Here is a 19725-nt window from a genome sequence, read left to right as displayed (position 1 = left end):
CTATCCCTTTAAACTAGCATCATCTACGACAACCTCCCTCTACAGAACAGTGGAATAAAAGCAGACGTTTGGATGTTTATATGGATGTTTTACATTTAGACCCTTCAACCACAGACGCAGCTCCCCGTCACTGAAAGGCATTAGTGGATATGTTAGCATACCTAACTATAGTAACTACGGCAGTCGGCAGTTCATTGAAACAGTCCTTCTTGTCTCAGTCCAATGGTATGGCCCTTCTCAAAGCAGTCAGTGATCTTTCACCAGGAGGTACACTACCCAGAAGTAGTCTCTTAATAGTGGGAAGCACTTGCGCCCTCTTGTGGTGGCAAGACCAAAGTGTATAATTAAGACAGAACTGCATGAGAGAGTTTAGGTTGATGTTTGTTGGTGAAGCACGAGACAGTCGTCGACATAGAAACACAGTTTACTACAGTAACGTATCTAAGGTCCTGCTGTTTGTCTTGTAGACTCGGTGGTGTCGGGACCCGTGGCTCTGCCGCACATAGTGCCGATACTGAGGCTGATGGAAGGTGAGGACGCAGTGGAGACCTCAGAGAGAGGCTGCCAGCTCCTCTACAGCATCCTGCAGTCCGCCCGCAACACCGCCGACCACGCCCACCTGCACCAGCAACACGCCCACACACTGCTATCAGGTACCCACACCTTAATTCACCATCATTCTGAATAGAAGTAGAAGTTCTGTTTTTTTTTTCTTATCTAAATTTTTAAATTATTTTAATTTATTTATTATTACATTTATTTTTTATTCTACTGTTTTATATTTTTATTTTTGTTCTTAGCTCTGTTATTCATTTCATCATTTCTTATCAATCTTAACATTTTACTTTACTTTTACTATTATCTTTTTACTTATTTTATATTTCATATGTTTGTAACCTTTTATGTGTCAATTAGTTTTTTATGATATTTTATATTTTTATATATTATTTTTATATATAAAATATAAAATATATAATATATTTTTTATATATATTAAATGTTGTTTTATTAAATGCTTTCAATCCCTTTGATGTTATAAAGGCTCGGCAGCATTGTAAATGAGGGTCACCCTTAATGTTTTTTTCCCGAGTGAAAATAAAGGTTGATTGATTGATTGATTGATTGATTGATTGGGCCAGCGGTCTAAAATGCTGCCACTATGATCGTGAGGAGATTGATTGTTTGAATCCCGGTCATGTAGCTTGCCATCAGCTGCCGGAGTCCTGAGAGAGCACACACAGTTGGTCTTGCTCTCTCTCTGGGTGGGCCTCATCACCCCTAGGGTGATGTGGATCAGCACATGGTTGCGTCTGTGAGCTGATGTATCAGAACTGAGTCGCTGCGCATTCCCTCCGAGCGTTAGCGCTGTGATGCTACTCTGCAAAAAAGGTTCAAAAAGAGGCGGAGTCTGACATGTATCGGAGGAGGCGTGTGCTAGTCTTCACCCTCCTGGTGTTGGAGCATCACGAGTGATAGGGGGGGTCCTAATGAGTGGGTAGAAAATGGTTTGGGAGAAAATAGAAGTTGGTTGCAAGTCATCGGCTACCTTACTTATTTGCATATCTCCTCCAACAGCTGGTTGGGAGCCAATCCCGGAGCTGCTGGAGGCGTTCCGGACGGAGTTCGCTCTGCGGCTGTTCTGGGGTCAGGCCGGAGCCGAGGCGCCGAAAAAGGAACGCTACGAAAAGTTCGAGAAGATCCTCACCGTTCTCTCCAACAAACTGGAACCAGCTCAGACCACTGAAGTCTGATCTACAGAACCTTCATGAGAACCCACTATAGAGTTTCCCTCCACAGAACAGTGGAATAAAAGCAGACGTTTGGACGTTTTGATGGATGTTTTACATTTAGATCCTTCAACTACAGACGCAGCTCCTCGTCACTGAAAGGCGTCAGGTAATATGTTAGCTAACTAGCTAACCTAGCTAACCCAGCTATAGTAACTATGCGGCATCTCCACATATCGTCGCTGTCCATTTTTGTAGATTTTTAGTTTACTACATGATTTGAATGGACAAAATGTCCCTTACACTGTGCCAAAATTTCTTGATGAACAGACCAATAGAAACTCTCCAAAATGACCTGAAATAAACCCTTTTTACATTGACTTACATTGAAAGTTTACAAGGTTTTTTCTCTCTCCTGTAAAGCTGCTGTTTTGCAGTGTTTTTCATTGGACAGCGATGATATTCTCCTAAACAGCTGAAAACATTAAACTTAAACAACGTTTACAACTCCGCCCCCAAAATGTGCTTGTTTCTGGCTACCCTTTTAATAGGTAGCACAAGGTTGCATTGGTAAACTTTATCTGAACGGGATTAGTTTCTTAGTTTATGAAAAATATTTCACTCTTCTACTCTTAGTGATAAAACTCCTACATCTGGACTGCAATTGTAAAAACAGGAGGATCAGTGAGTTCTTAGGCTTTAGTTTTTCTCGGTCACATGACATCACAGCGTTCAGTAGCTCCTCCATTTCCACTCGCTGTTGTGTTTTTAACATGGATCTTCGTGGAAACCGTGGCGCGCCCAAAGTGTAATTACGGTGCGCGGCAGTGGACAAATATCTATTTTATTAAACGTGAGGAGACGAAACTCAGTAGATAATTCAGCCTATTTTAAAATAACTAAGTTATTTTATGTGCCTTCAGGAACAAAAATATGTATGTCTAAAACAAAGTAAATTTTTTGAATGCAATGTAGTAATGTACATTTTATATACCGTAATGCTATAGAAAAATTGAAAGGACTTGGTTAAATGTTAAATATATCACCGTTATTGTTATGTAATGTCACCATATTTCACAGTCTAATATGGAATTAATAGAATATTTTGTAATATATTTTAGTACATTAGTTTTATTGTAAATGTAAATCATTTGACCAAAGTTTAAACATGGTCAAAAAGGAAAAACTGCCAAAATTTAAGAAAAGCAATAAACTGTAGCTGTTTTTAAAGAACTTTTAAGAGTTTATGAGAGTTTTAAAGTTTTCAGAGACCAAAGACTTTGTGTTCAGACATGTTTACACATTCCACTGTCTATCTGTTGCATGACTGAGTGTGTGTGTGTGTGTGTGTGTGTGTGTGTGTGTGTGTTAGAGTAGGTATGTGTGTATATGTGTATATTTTAAAGTTACATATTTCACATTCCTTCCCTGTTTATGTGAATGCATCGTGTTTTCTAAATCTGAGAATCACTGGAAATACTGTATGATATTAAATTTCTATTGAGAATAAAAATTGACTTTTAAACTTCTTAAGTTTATTTGTATGGCACTTTTTACTTTTGACTGATGTTACAAAACAGTTTTACAGAAATTGTGTAATAAGACAAAGGATTAAACAAAACAAAGAATATAATACAAACATATACACTTTGCGGTAAACAGGAAAAAATATAACATTTTTTAAATTTGGCATGCATAAAACAGAGATTCATAACCTCGACACAGAGAAATGACAATAGATATAACTTTAAAACTTTAAACAGTAATATTGAAAGTAAAACAAAAAAATACTCTCCAACACCCAAAACAAACCATCAAACCATTTGGAGGATTTAAAGTACACTTATTGTTAAATAAAATTTTGTGGAAAATATATTATGGAAAAAAAGCTCTGTAAAAAAATAAGAGAGCACTTAAAAACTATGATTTTCTTTGATTTTACCAAATTGCAAACCTCTGGAATATAATCAAGAGGAAGATGGATGATCACAAACCATCAAAGTGATTCAAAAGCAGTGTGTAAGACTGTTGGAGGGGAACAAGATGCATGAAAAAAACTGTGATTAAAAACCATCAGGGCTATTCCACCAAATATTGATTATTTCTGAACTCTTAAAACTTTATGAATATGAACTTGTTTTCTTTGTATTATTTGAGGTCTGAGGTTTTATTTGTAATTTGGGAGAAATGTTGTCTGTAGTTTATAGAATAAAACAACAATGTTCATTTTACTTAAACATAAACCTATAAATAGCAAAATCAGAGAAACTGATTCAGAAACTGAAGTGATCTCTTCATTTTTTTACAGAGCTGCATGTTTATCTACAGGGGTTTGGACAATGAAACTGAAACACCTGTCATCATTTTAGTGTGGGATTTTAGGTTTCATGTCTAAATTGGAGCAGCCTGGTGTTCAGTCTTCATTAATTGCACATTGCACCAGTAAGAGCAGAGTGTGAAGGTTCAATTAGCAGGGTAAGAGCACAGTTCTGCTCTAAATATTACAATGCACACAACATTATGGGAGACATACCAGAGTTCAAAAGAGGACAAATTGTTGGTGCACGTCTTGCTGGAGCATCTGTGACCAAGACAGCAAGTCTTTGTGATGCATCAAGAGCCACGGTATCCAGGGTAATGTCAGCATACCACCAAGAAGGACCAACCACATCCAACAGGATTAACTGTGGACGCTGTAAGAGGAAGCTGTCTGAAAGGGATGTTCGGGTGCTAACCCGGATTGTATCCGAAAAACTCCATAAAACCACGGCTGATCAAATCATGCAGAATTCAATGTTCACCTCAACTCTCCTGTTTCCACCAGAACTGTCCGTCACCACAATCAATTATTGTGCTCTAAAACCAGCTGTTTCAGTTTCATTCTCCAACCCCTGTATATGATGAGCATCACTGTATGATTTTGATGTAGGACGCCGGGACGTATCCCTCGTCTCCGCTGTCTCTCTTCACTCGAACCCATCCGTCCCCGTGATCTTCATCCATCACCTTCAGCTTCTCACCCGCCTGCATACTGACCGCCCCCTCACTCGACCCTGAGACACACATTATATAATTAATACTATAGATTCAGTGATAAATCTGCTGTAGGATCTGTGTGAATCCTGTGGTTGGTGATGGATTATGATCTTTGGATTTTTGGAATTTAGTTTGACTGTTTGGATTATTAGAGATTAAATAATCTTACCATCGAAGCTGTAGAGCGCTAAGCACTGGGCGATCGGAACATCGTCCTCAAAATCCTCGAACTCCTCAAATTCATCATAAATATCGTCAACCGGCTCCGGAAGAACCGGCGAGGATTCGGTTACAGGGAGGTATAAACTACACAAACACACACAAACACACACACACAAGTTACGTTTAATATATGCTACTATGCCAACACACACACACACACACACACAAACACACACACACACACACACACATATACACACACAAATTACGTTTTAATATGTGCTACTATGCCAACACACACACACACATATACAAACACACACACACACACACACACATATACAAACACACACACACACAAACACAAACACACACACACACACAGACACACACACCTGCTCGGGTTGTTGCTGACTGTACTGATCCCTCCTGCCTCACTCAGCCACGCCTGCAGAGAAAACACACACACACACACACACACACACACATTGTTTTAATGGTTATTAATGAGGAACTGTCGCCCTCTGCTGGTAAAAGTTTAATCAGAAAACATATTTATTACCATATTAACATATGTTATTATCAATCATAGCATATACTGAATCATTTATAATATATATAATGAATCATGTATAGTATATAGTAAATCATTTATAGTATATATTCATAGTATATTTTTGTACTATAAATGTATAGTATTTATTTGTAGTATATATTTATAATATATATTTATAATATATATTTGTAGTATATATTTAAAGTAAAAAGTGAATCATTTACAGTATATATTTATAGTATATATTTACAGTATGTATTTATAGTATATATTTATAATATATATTTACAGTATATATTTATAGTATATATTTATTATATATATATATATATATATATATATATATATATATATATATATATATATATATATATAGTATATATTTACAGTATGTATTTATAGTATATATTTATAAAATATATTTATATTATATATTTACAGTATACTTCAATAATACATATCTACAGTATATATCTACAGTATGTATTTATAGAATATTTTATAGCATGTATTTATAGTATATATTCATAGTATATTTTTGTACTATAAATGTATAGTATTTATTTGTAGTATATATTTATAATATATATTTATAATATATATTTGTAGTATATATTTAAAGTAAAAAGTGAATCATTTACAGTATATATTTATAGTATATATTTACAGTATGTATTTATAGTATATATTTATAATATATATTTACAGTATATATTTATAGTATATATTTATAATATATATATATATATATATATATATATAGTATATATTTACAGTATGTATTTATAGTATATATTTATAAAATATATTTATATTATATATTTACAGTATACTTCAATAATACATATCTACAGTATATAGATATGTATTTATAGAATATTTTATAGCGTGTATTTATAGTATATATTCATAGTATATTTTTGTACTATAAATGTATAGTATTTATTTGTAGTATATATTTATAATATATATTTATAGTATATATTTACAGTATATTTTATAGTATATTTTTATAGCATGTATTTATAGTATATTTTTATAGTATGTATTTCTAGTATATGTTTATAGTATATATTTGTAGTATATTACCTCGTATCTCTGCTGGTCCCCCTTCAGTTTGCTGATGTTGTGGGAGATCTGGTTGATTTGAGGCTCCAGGCTGGACGGATCTCCTAACTGAGAGTTCTGCTCATAAACTCCTCTCATCCTACTGAGAGCCGCACTAACCACAGAGAGAGAGAGAGATCACATGTGATGATCAGGCAGGAAGAGATAACATGTGATGATCAGGCAGGAATATCACATGTTATGGTCCTGTGGTAGTGATGTGATGCTAAGGTAGTAATATCAAATGTGATGGTTCTGTGGTAATATTACATGTAATGGCCCTGTGGTGATATAACATGCAGTTATATGACACGAGATTGTCATATAATAGTAGTAATAGTAATATATGTGACTGCAAGTGATGATATCAGGTGTGACAGTGAGGTAGTGATACGTCACATGTGGTTATCGGTGGTGATATCACATGTGATAGCTGGTGGTAGTATCAGGTGTGACAGTGAGGTAGTGATACGTCACATGTGATAGCTGGTGGTAATATCAGGTGTGACAGTGAGGTAATGATACATCACATATGATGGTCAAGTGGTAATATCACATGTGATATCTGGTAGTAATATCAGGTGTGATAGTGAGGTAGTGATACGCCACATGTGGTTATCGGTGGTGATATCACATGTGATGGCTGGTAGTAATATCAGGTGTGACAGTGAGGTAATGATACATCACATGTGATGGTCAAGTGGTAATATCACATGTGATATCTGGTAGTAATGTCAGGTGTGATAGTGAGGTAGTGATAATCCACATGTGGTTATTGGTGGTGATATCACATGTGATAGCTGGTGGTAATATCAGGTGTGACAGTGAGGTAGTGATACATCACATGTGATGGCTGGTAGTAATATCAGGTGTGACAGTGAGGTAGTGATACATCACATGTGATGGTCAAGTGGTAATATCACATGTGATGGCTGGTAGTAATATCAGGTGTGATAGTGAGGTAGTGATACGCCACATGTGGTTATCGGTGGTGATATCACATGTGATAGCTGGTGGTAATATCAGGTGTGACAGTGAGGTAGTGATACGTCACATGTGATGGCTGGTAGTAATATCAGGTGTGACAGTGAGGTAGTGATACGTCACATGTGGTGGCCGGTGGTGATATCACATGTGATAGCTGGTAGTAATATCAGGTGTGATAGTGAGGTAGTGATACGTCACATGTGATGGCTGGTAGTAATATCAGGTGTGACAGTGAGGTAGTGATACGTCACATGTGGTGGCCGGTGGTGATATCACATGTGATAGCTGGTAGTAATATCTGGTGTGATAGTGAGGTAGTGATACGTCACATGTGATGGCTGGTAGTAATATCAGGTGTGATAGTGAGGTAGTGATACGTCACATGTGATGGCTGGTAGTAATATCAGGTGTGACAGTGAGGTAGTGATACGTCACATGTGATAGCTGGTAGTAATATCAGGTGTGATAGTGAGGTAGTGATACGTCACATGTGATGGCTGGTAGTGATATCAGGTGTGATAGTGAGGTAGTGATACGTCACATGTGATGGCTGGTAGTGATATCAGGTGTGAAAGAGAGGTAGTGATATGTAACATGTGATGGTCAGGTGGAGAAGATACCTCTTGTCCATTTCTTTCTGCATTTCTCTTTTGATCTCATCGATTCTCTCCTGCAGACGCTTCTTCCTCTGATCCGGAGGCAAATGAGAGAAATCCTCCACCGGAGGCGGCTAAACATACACACAGCGCATTATTACTACTACTAGTAGTAGTAAAAGTAGAGGTACTATTGGTAGTATAGAAGCAGTAGTAGTAGTAATAATAATAGTAGTAGTAACAATAATAGTAGTAGTAGTAGAGGTACTATTGCTAGTAGTATAGTAGTAGTAGTAGTAATAGTAGCAGCAGCAGTAGTAGTAACAGTAGTAGTAGTAGAGGTACTACTGACAGTAGTAGTATAGTAGTTGTAGCAGTACTAATAGTAGTAGTAGTAGTAGTATAGTAGTAGAAACAGTAGTGGTAGTAGAGGTACTATTGGTAATAGTAGTAGTAGTACAGTAGTATAGTAGTAGTATAGTAGTAACAGCAGTAGAAGTAGATGTATGATAGAGGTGTTAATACCAGTAGTAGTAACAGACGTATTACAAGTATTATCAGTAATAATAGTAGTAATAATAATGATAGTATATTAGTAGTATAGTAGTAGTAGTGTAGTAGAGATATGAGTAGTAGTATACGGTGAGTCAAAAGTCAGCTAAACTTTTAACTGATTTTGACTCAGCCTGTAGTTTTATATATTTAATAAAAGTCCTGTACCATGTGTTTATCTTGGGTTCCGGCCTGCGGGAAGAAATACAGGACAATAATAAATGATATTAATAAATCATAATAATGATGAACACACTACTAACACTGCTAACTGCACTCTGCAGCTACTTCTTATCATTCAGGTACAATTCTAACTAACTTTCTAGTAATTCTAGTAATCCAGTAAAAACTACTTTTACAGGATCACCACGTCCACAAACGCCCTGCAGATCCAGTCCTGGTGTGGACTGTTCACTCTGTTCTTAAAGTGAACTGATACCTCACCTTGTTTTTCTTGAATAAGAGTTTGATGTTGCGGCTCTTGGAGTGGTTGAAATGGTTGGATTGGTTCTCCACTGATCCAGATCTGATTCCTTGGCTATAATCCTCAAACTCCACGTCAACAGGGGGCGCCAGACCCGACTTATGCTGATCAATGAAGGTCATGGAGTCCTGAGACACACAGTCAAATACACAATCAAAAATATATAATAAATATGATGGAAGATCAGATGAAACACAAACTTCAATCAATCAATCAATCAATCAATCAATCTTTATTTTTGTGTAGCCAAGAATTTACAAATACAGGGACTGACATGACAAATAAAATAATAACTACATTTATTAATTTTAAAATAAAAGTAAAAAAAAAGATAAAAATAGAATTCAAATAAAAAAATAATAATTATAACAAAACATTGTCCTGCAGTGATATTACATGTGGTGGGGCCAGGCAGTAATATCGCATGCGATTGCCACATGGTAATATCACATGTGACGGGGTCAGGTAGCAATAGCACACATGATGGTGCTGTAGTAATATCACATGTGAGGGCCTTGTGATGATATTGCATGTAGTTGCCAAGTGCTAATATCACATGTAATGTCCTGTTGTAATACAGCATATGATGTCATGCAGTAATATCACATGCGATGGTCCTGTGGCATTATTACAGGTGATGGACATGCAGTAATATAACGTGAGATCGTCAGGTAACAGTAGTAATATAGCAGTAAGGAGGACGTACCTGTCTCTCGTTGGTGTTGGTGCTGGTGGTGGTGATGTTGTCGAGGCACATGCTGATGGTCGGCAAGATCTTCCTCTCGGTGTCGGCGAAGAGTCCGTAACCTTCAGCCAACTTCTTTATTCGCTTCTTGTCCACTTCCTGTAGTTTCTGTAACAACAGAAAAAATACTTTCGGTAACCACTTAATCCAAAATACTCTGTAAAGCATTTAGTTGCTCTTATCTGTGCAGCTGATGAACCCTGATGAACTTATCCTGTGCAATAGAGGAAACCATTGCTCTTACTTTTCTAGGGTGGTCCTGATGAGTGCCAGTTCTATCGTCATAATATTTTTGATGGTCTTTGCGATGACTGCACTTGAGGATACTTTCAAATTTCCTGAAATTCTTCTTTTCAGATTTACTGACCTTCATTTTTTCTAATATGGACGGGATTAGTTTCTTAAGATAGAACTTTAGAAAGAAAAAATTACATTTCATTGTAATCGAATCAATCATTGCATCAAAATCTGCTGGAATCAGAGCGCCCACTATTATCTACCACCTTACTTTTGCTTAAAAAGCCCTGTATTAACTATTACAAATATATACTTAAGCTTTTATTTTAATAACAGCAACACTTACTGTAAAATTGGTGGCTGATAATGTGTGTAAAGATGCATATTTTTTAATCTCTGGGCAAATTATTTGTAATTGAAAAAACAGGAGGATCAGTGAGTTTTTAGGCTTTTTTCTCGGTCACATGACATCACGGCGTTCAGTAGCTCCTCCATTTCCACTCGCTGTTGTGATTTTAACGTGGATCTCCGTGGAAACCGTGGCGTGCCCGAAGTATAATTACGGTGCGCGGCAGTGGACAAATATCTATTATATTAAAGGCGAGGAGACGAAACTCAGAGATGTGCGTCCGGACGGGACTAAAATTACCGGAGGAGCACGGAGTTCAGAGAAAAACAGTAGATAATTCAGCCTGTAATTTTCTCAGAGGCCGTCTGAGAAAAACACCTACATGATCGTTCTGGACGGGAATAAAATCACAGAGGATAAAAAAACACCATAAAAGAGACAAAATTACCCAGAACAACCTGGGGTAATTTGTGTTTCTCATAATCTGGATTAGAACATTACTGAAATATTCACTATTCACTGTATACCTGTAACTCTACCTCTTCACTACTTTACTTTAACTGATGCTCTCAAACACTTTATTAAGAGACAAGAAATTCAAGTAATTAACTCTTGATGAGTTCAGCACAGCTGTTAACTGAAAGCCTGAATTCCAGGTGACACTACCTCAGAAAATCCAGCAGAGACGTGTCAGACACCACAAAATCAAATCTGTAAGACATTACTCAACACCTCCACACTGTAGGAGCAGAGTTAGCATCATGCTAACTGCTGTACACACGCTGCTTATATAACTTGTTAGCCAGATTAGCATTTTAGCTGCAGTGTAAAAGTGAAGAAGATAACTATAGAACTGATCTGATGCCGGTAAAGAAACAGGAAGTGTCTCTTTACTGTTAAGAACCGAAAGCAGGAATGTGTTCTGGTATTTAAAGTAAAAGTTAAATGAGTCAGTCAGAGTTACAGGAATGCTGAAGTACGACAGTGCAGGAACTATTAATATATACTACATATACTACATATATATGTATATGCTCTGTAAAAAATGAAGGTCGCACGTCAGTTTCTGAATCAGTTTCTCTGATTTTGCTATTTATAGGTTTATGTTTGAGTAAAATGAACATTGTTGTTTTATTCTATAAACTACAGACAACATTTCTCCCAAATTCCAAATAAAAATATTCTCATTTAGAGCATTTATTTACAGAAAATGAGAAATGACTGAAATAACAAAAAAGATGCAGAGCTTTCAGACCTCAAATAATGCAAAGAAAACAAGTTCATATTCATAACGTTTTAAGAGTTCAGAAATAATCAATATTTGGTGGAATAACCCTGGTTGGTTTTTAATCACAGTTTTTTTCATGCATCTTGGCATCATGTTCTCCTCCACCAGTCTTACACACTGCTTTTGGATAACTTTATGCTGCTTTACTCCTGGTGCAAAAATTCAAGCAGTTCAGTTTGGTGGTTTGATGGTTTGTAATCATCCATCTTCCTCTTGATTATATTCCAGAGGTTTTTAATTTGGTAAAATCAAAGAAACTCATCATTTTTAAGTAGTATCTTATTTTTTTCTAGAGCTGTATATATTTATATATTAAAGCATGTGTGTGTAGTTGTGTGTGTTTGTGTACTTACATTATATATACCAGGTATTTCAGCGTGGTAATGGTTGTTTTGTTCTTTGTTGTATTTCTGGAGTTGAGCGGCGTATTCGTTCTTACACTCGTCGGCTGCGTGAACGCGGATATGGGCGCTCTGCTTCGCCTGAATCACAAAAACACACAAATAATTCATATAATAATTAATAAAGTTTTTTGTTTGTGTTTGTTTAATTTTTTATAGTTTTCACACTATAAAGTGCTCCAGCCACAAGGGGGCCCTATAACAACTTTTGGGTTACCACTGTACCTTATTGTTGTTTACAAAAAAAAGGGAAATTGCACAATGATTGTGCATAAATACACAAAATAAAAAGCATGTATCACTATTTAATGACACTCTACTTTTATTTACTTACTAAATCCCTGTTTTGTCATTTGTTGCCTTTATTTGGGCAACAATTAAACATGGTAATAAAGTGGCGCTGGTTATTGTTTTCCTCTAGAAATATAAAATTCATGTCATAAAAGGTTAAATTCAGTGAATATAGATTTTCATTATCATTAAGTAAACAGATAAATGTCAAAAAGATTTAGAAGATTTTAAATTAAGGTTTTAATGATATTTTCACTGTCAAAGAATACATACAATAGAAATCCCTAATCCAGTTCAGTAGAGTAGATATATATGTATTTTTGTAATGGATTGGGTATCTGCTATTTTAAACCCAGTTAAGTTACGATCCTTTCTTTTCGCCACTTTGTTCGAGTACAGTAGCGCCCTCTGGTGTTCTGTAGATGCTTTTAACAGACATTATGAAGGAAAACTTCCAGATTTAAATATATTTAAAAGATGGTAAACGTAAAATATATATGATCTTCATTATAGAAACTTTAACAGCCCAACGTTATATAATATGTCCTGCAGTCAGTTGCTCAGATTTCTGTTTATTTATTATATTTCTGTGTATTTATTATACCTTGTCTACGTCCAGTTTGCTGGAGGTCGGGTCCTGTTCCACTCGTTCTACTTGCTGATTGGCTTTCTCCACTTCCTTCCACTCCTTCTCAAAACGCTTCTTAGTCTAAACATACACACACACACACAATACAAACAACACATTACACACCTTTTACTCTTCAAAAATGAAGAATTATCATTAAAATACACAAAAAAAGTTATTTACCATCTCCAGCTGTTTGAAGCTGGTCTCCAGGTTTTGTTGAGCTTTCTTAACGTCAGACAGAAGCTAAAACAGATGAAGAAAACACTGATTTGACATTGTATAAATTATCTGGTACCACTTTAAAGTAGAGCTTCTTTATAAAGCGTTTATAAACAGTTTATAAATAAGTTAATTAATGCTTATTAATTAGGTTGTGAACACTTTATAAACCATTAAGACCTTTCTGGATGCTAATCTTACTGTGTCTTTTTCATCAACCAGCATTACCATGCCTACATGCAGAAACAATTCGGATGAAGTTCTTGTGTGTGAAAACAAACCAGAGATACTAAGCCCCTCCCCCAAGCCAGCCTAGAATTGGCCCTGGGTGCAAACCAGGGTTTAGAAGATCCGGACCAAGAACATTTCTTCTGGTTGGAACAAACTATTGTCCTTTGGTCCGAACCGTGGTTAAGAAGCTCTGGATCGCAAACTTCTCTTTTGGTCCGTGATCCAGTAGATCTGGATCAAGACCACGTCTTCTGGATGGACCAAACTCTGGTCCACTGGTCTAGAGCATTGTTCAGTAGATCCAGATTAAGGCCACCTCTTTTGATCGGACCAAACTCTGGTCTATTGGTCTGGAGAAAGGTTCAGTATATCCGGACTGAGAAGATTTCTTCTGATTGGACCAAATGTGGTCCTTTGGTCTGGACCATGGTTCAGTAGATCTGGGCTGAGAACATCTCTTTTAGGCGGACCAAGTTCTGCTTCATTGGTCCAGAAAATGGTTTAATAGATCCGGAGAGAGAACATTTCTTTGGTTTGGACCAAGCTTTGGTCTTTTGATCCAGACCATGCTTCAGTAGATCCTAACCAAGAACATCTCTTTTGGTCAGGCCAAACTCTGCTTCTTTGGTCTGGACCTCGGGTCAGTACTTTTGGACTAGGAACATCTCTTTTGGTCAGACCGAACTGTGGTCCCCTGGTCCAGAAAATAATTCAGTAGTTCTGGACCAAGAACATATCTTTTAATTGGACCAAATTCTGGGCCTTTGTTCCTGAAAATTGTTCAGTAGATCTGGGCCAAGAACACTTCCTTCGATCTGATTGAATTCTGGTCCATTGGTCAGGACTGTGGTGCAGTACATCTGCAACGAGAACATTTATTTTAGTCGCACCAAACTCTGGTCCTTTGGTCCAGGCCGTGGTTCAGTAGATGTGGCTGGGGTGTATCGATTTCTTGGGACGTCCACTTCACTGCAAATTTCTGAGATTATAATGGTATATATGTATTTCCAAGAAGCATTGCTACAACAAAGAAATGATCTACCAAACACTATCTATGTTTATTTAGTGTTAAATTGGTGTTAAATTAATATTATTGTGGTAGAACTCTCACAGTCTTGCGCTCCAGTTTGAGTTCCAGCATGTACTTGGTGAGCTCCACACAGATGTTGAGGCTCATGTTCTCGGCCAGCTGTTCCCTCTGTCCGGCGTAATTGTTCAGCTCGTTCACCACCTCCTGAAACGCCCTATGATTGGTGAACCTTAAAAACATGGAAGGATGTGATTGGTTAACATCGACTAATACTTCAATTTACTGTATATCTTCTACCACAGGGAGGAGTCTATGGACGTAGGTATTTAAATGCAGCACAGGAAGTTAAACTCACTTCGTCTCCTGGTCTTCTTTACTCCCTCGCCTCGCATACTTTTTACAAAGACCCCTGAAGATACAAAACACACTAAATTAACATAAAACTTAAAAGTAACTTAAAAGTGTTGCTGTTAACTTGTGGTTTCTGAGGCTGATAATCTGATAAATTTATCCTGTACAACAGAGGAAACTCTTACTCTTCCTGCTCTTTTCTGGGGCGGTCCTGATGAGTGCCAGTTTCATAAATCCACCATTTTAGATGGTTTTTGCAGTGACTGCACTTGAGGATACTTTAAAAGTTCTTTTCAGATTGACTGATCTCCATTTCTTCTTAAAGTAATTTACTTATTTAGTTGAGTAGTTGTTGCTTCTCATAACCTGGATTCGAACATTACTCAAATATTCACTATTCACTGTATACCTGTAACTCTACCTCTTCACTACTTTACTTTAACTGATGCTCTCAAACACTTTATTAAGAGACAAGAAATTCAAGTAATTAACTCTTGATGAGTTCAGCACAGCTGTTAACTGAAAGCCTGAATTCCAGGAGACTCTACCTCATAAAACTGACTGAGAAAATCCAGCAGAGATGTTCAAAACTGATTCTTTAATTCCTCCAAGTAACACCGCTCGGTTACATTACTGTTAGTATGTTTTATAAAGGTAGCATTTTAATGTTTTTTTCTGGTGCGCACCATCTGTATTAGCTTTTCTCGCTTTATTCTCCGACTTCTTACCACCTGCTTCGCCTGTGTGGCTCCCCGCGCTTGCATCTGCAAAGATCTGATTGGCCGAGGAGAGGGTTTGGTGAACTTACAGCACACGTGATTGGTCAGTAAGTTTACTAAACACTGTCAGAATTAAATCCTTCTCAGTATTTTATTGGTCCGCCTATTAGTGGCAATGAGAGGAATACTCTTACTGTACTCTAAAGTTACTGCACTGTTGTTATCAGTGGAAGTATTATTACAGGCTGTAAGAGGAAGTGTGAACAGGACACTACTGAACATTATTAAATAAAACAAAAGCTGCTTTTATAAAGATGAGAGATTAACAAGTAATTCTAGACAGTTCTCTGTTTGTTTAGCAGTTCTATTACGCTAACGTCGAGTAGGTTAGTAATGCGTCAAAATACATTTAATGGAAACACAGAGAAAGTATATTTAATGTCTATTGTCATAAAGTGCATTCAACTGAAAATGTACTTTTAGCTTTCTCTTTAAGAAGTTTGAACATACTTTTAATGCTCTTAAGTATTAACTTCCTTTATTTGGCACTTTTTTATTAGAGGGGCGGGTACCTGACATATTTTACAGCAAAGAGAACACCTAAAAATGGTGAGTCTCTTTGATTTTACCAAATTAAAAACCTCTGGAATATAATCAAGAGGAAGATGGATGATCACAAGCCATCAAACCACCAAACTGAACTGCTTGAATTTTTGCACCAGGAGTAAAGCAGCATAAAGTTATCCAAAAGCAGTGTGTAAGACTGGTGGAGGAGAACATGATGCCAAGATGCATGAAAAAAAATGTGATTAAAAACCAACCAGGCTTATTCCACCAAATATTGATTATTTCTGACGTGAGCCATAGAAGTACCAGAGGGGGCAGTTGCCCCTCCTGCCCTCCTTGAGTTTACTAGTGCACACACACACACACACACACACACACACACACACACACACTCTTGCCTGAGCTGTTTGGCGTAGTTCTGCTCGATGTCGGATCGCTCTTTCACGAACTTCACATAACGTTCCACCAAATCCAGCCCCGACTGGGTGTGTTTCTCAATCGCATCATGCTGGTCCTGCAACACACACACACACACACACACACACACACACACGGTCTCAATACACTGGAGTCAGGGTGTGTGAGTGAAATCATTACACTGATGTCAGATTGGGCCTCAGGCCCGCGGTGTGTGTGCGTGTGTGTGTGTGTGTGTGTGTGTTAAAATTCATGAAGTTCACACACACACACACACACACACACACAAACATATTTAGCATACACACTCCATCCTGTCGGACGAGTCAGATGGGGTGTGAGGTGTCAGACACACACACACACACACACCCTCCCAGTGACAGATCTGCCTCATTCTGTCATTTAAAATATGAAACTTTTCTCAGACTGTTTTATCTGTCTAATATTGCTTTGATGTGTTTGAACCTCCGCAGATCAAAGGCTTTCTGTGTTTACATTCACTTTATAATCGGATTAATACAGAATATCAGAATTTATCAGAATTCTACTGTTTACTGTTTCTGAACTAAAAACTGCATCATAAGAAGAAATTTTGTAATTTAATATAAACTTTATATAATTCAAAATTTACTAAAAACTCAATTGTATAAATGAGTAAAATATATAACATATATATATATATATATATATATAAAACCAAAACATGCTATAATTGTACATTCATGTTTATTATGTCATACTATTTAAAACAGGTGAAGAATGAACTACAGTCCAGATTGTAGATTTATGTCCATTCATTATATATATATTTCAATGTCAATATATTTTTGCTTTCCTTTTTGAGAATTTTTTAATGAAACTGATCAGATTAAATCTGACAGCCTGCATTTTTAATATACATAATACATAATCTATAATGAAAATCTAGAATACATACATTTTTTTAATTTAAACTATTTTTTATTAACCTCAGTTTCAATATAAATAATATTGTTATAATTTTCCAATCCTTAAAACATTAATTTAGATGATTTTAGTGAAAGTTTATGGGGTAATAAAAGCTGCTCTATTTCTATTCAGCAGGAAAAGCAGAATCCAGGTGAGAGGAATCCAGATCAGCAGGTAATCTGTCTCTCTCTCTCTGTCTCTCTTCACACTGACCGAGTGTCTCTCTCTCTCCCTGTTCCTCATTCCAGGTGTGTTCAGGTCACTGGAGACACTGGATGGTTTGATTGACGCCTCTTTAAGCTTCTTCCACCCAGTAAAAACCTGTTTAACCTGTCCCTCCCCCTCCCCCTGAAGCTCCGCCCCCGACAAGTAATCTGATTACTGTGGAAACCACAGAGACGCAATCTTACACCTGAGTAACCAAAACACCAAACCGAGTACAATTATTCAGTACTGAGTCTGATACAGTGAGCGTCACTAACTATTTATTTATCATTTATTAGATTTATAAGATTTGATAATCCACATTTATGGAACAGCATAACATTAAAAGAAAAAGATGCTCAGAGCACTACTGATGTAAATCAGCAGTTCAAAAATTTAGCTACAAAAACTAAAAATTAAGAAAAGTTCAACTAATATTTTACTTTTTTTCAAAATCTTTGAATTTTGTTTGTTTAGAGATTTATAAATGTTAGTAAGCTTAAAATGTTCAAATAATTATTTTTTTTCCCAGGAACAATAATTTGTAAATTTTGTTTGATCGAGAAGTTCAATTAACTCATTTTGTTTGCCGTGAACTTTGGTTTGAGATTTTTGTTTTTTCTAGAAACTGTAATTTATACATTTTGTTCTCTTGAAAAGTTTCTAGCCAACTTACATTAGCGAATATTGTTTAATTGAAAAGCTGAAGTGATGAATTTTGCTTGTCTAGAGACTAGGTTTTCCTGAAAAACTTCAGTTGTCTTGAATTTTTTCATTTTCTATGACTAGATAATTTGTAAAATTCCTGAGTAAAAAGTATGATTTCTGAATTTTGCTTTAAAAGTTAGTTGACAAGGAAACCTGTCTTTCTAGAAGCTGAAATTGATCAATTTTCTAGATGTTCAAAATGTGTAGAAGCTTCAGTTTGTGAATGTTATAATAATAAAATGTTTAAATGATAAATTTTGCCCAGAAACATTAATTTGTGAATTTTGTTTGCTTGAGAAGTTAAATTAATTCATTTTGCTTGCCATGGACTTTGGTTTGTGAAATTTGTAATTTATAAATTTTGTTCTCTTGAAAAGTTAATTTTAAAATTTGTAAATATTTCTGTGTAGAAACTTACATTTGAGAATATTGTTTATTTGAAAAGTTAAGCTGATGAATTTTGCATGTCTAGAAACTTCTAGACTTCTTCTACTTGTGACGAGGTTTTCTTAAAAAAATGCAAGAAACTTTCATTGAGTTTGTGTATTTCCCTTGACTTGAAATTTGGTAAAATTCTTGTGTTTTAAAGTGTTATTTCTGAATTTTAGTTAATGTCTTTCTACAAGCTGTAATTTTTAAACGTTCTAGAAGTTCTCTAATGGTCTAATGGTGTTTAATATGTTTGCTTGTTGTAAAGTTGAGTTAGTGCAGAGCTGTTCTGGGAAGGAAGAGTCGGTGTAAACTTTAGTAAGGATCAGTTACAGGTTAAAGGAAACAACCGAGCTTTAAAATCCTTGAACAGCACAAACGCACACCTGAACACACCTGTACAGTCCTGTAGCACACCTAAACACACCTGTACAGTCCTGTAACAGACCTGTACAGTCCTGTAACAGACCTAAACACACCTGTACAGTCCTGTAACACACCTGTACAGTTCTGAGGTCAGGTTAAAGGTCACCTGTAAAAAGGTAGGAGTTCCATGTTTAATTCCTTGTAAAAACAGTGAAGTTTTCTTGAGAAAACTTACCCAGAGTGCTGTTCCCCAGTCCATGTTCTGAAGGACAGAAACCCGCTGCAGTAAAAGTCCCTCAGGTTCTTTATAGAGTTCAGAACTTCAGAACTTCAGCCTGTAAAGATCTTCCCTCTTCTGTCCTTCTGTCACTGAGAGAAGGGCGGGAT

The 19725-nt window shown here is 36.3% G+C and overlaps 2 protein-coding genes across 4 annotated transcripts in view; one reads left to right on the top strand and one right to left on the bottom strand.

The window, feature by feature from the left end:
• sh2d3a (SH2 domain containing 3A) overlaps nt 1-3256 on the top strand; it is a 22369-nt gene extending 19113 nt beyond the window's left edge. For all 3 annotated transcript variants that reach the window (XM_022674439.2, XM_049469413.1, XM_049469414.1), the window contains 2 exons: nt 468-653; nt 1576-3256. In XM_022674439.2, the coding sequence (XP_022530160.2) occupies nt 468-653; nt 1576-1751 (362 nt within the window). In that variant the 3' untranslated portion in view covers nt 1752-3256. The remainder of the gene's footprint in view (nt 1-467; nt 654-1575) is intronic.
• trip10b (thyroid hormone receptor interactor 10b) lies at nt 3241-19725 on the bottom strand. The gene is made up of 15 exons (XM_049469440.1): nt 19574-19725; nt 16665-16780; nt 14985-15038; nt 14711-14858; nt 13330-13392; nt 13123-13227; nt 12180-12308; nt 9914-10060; nt 9168-9335; nt 8892-8915; nt 8196-8305; nt 6571-6703; nt 5321-5373; nt 4933-5069; nt 3241-4780 (listed from the first exon to the last, which is right to left on the bottom strand). Exons 1-15 carry the CDS (start codon nt 19595-19597, stop codon nt 4635-4637), a joined length of 1557 nt encoding a protein of 518 aa, XP_049325397.1. The 5' UTR covers nt 19598-19725; the 3' UTR covers nt 3241-4634.

Source organism: Astyanax mexicanus, chromosome 21 (assembly GCF_023375975.1).
Source record: "Astyanax mexicanus isolate ESR-SI-001 chromosome 21, AstMex3_surface, whole genome shotgun sequence".
Taxonomy (NCBI): Eukaryota; Metazoa; Chordata; class Actinopteri; order Characiformes; family Acestrorhamphidae; genus Astyanax; species Astyanax mexicanus.
The sequence above is the reverse complement of the archived record's forward strand: the minus strand, read 5'-3'. Positions and strand labels throughout refer to the sequence as shown.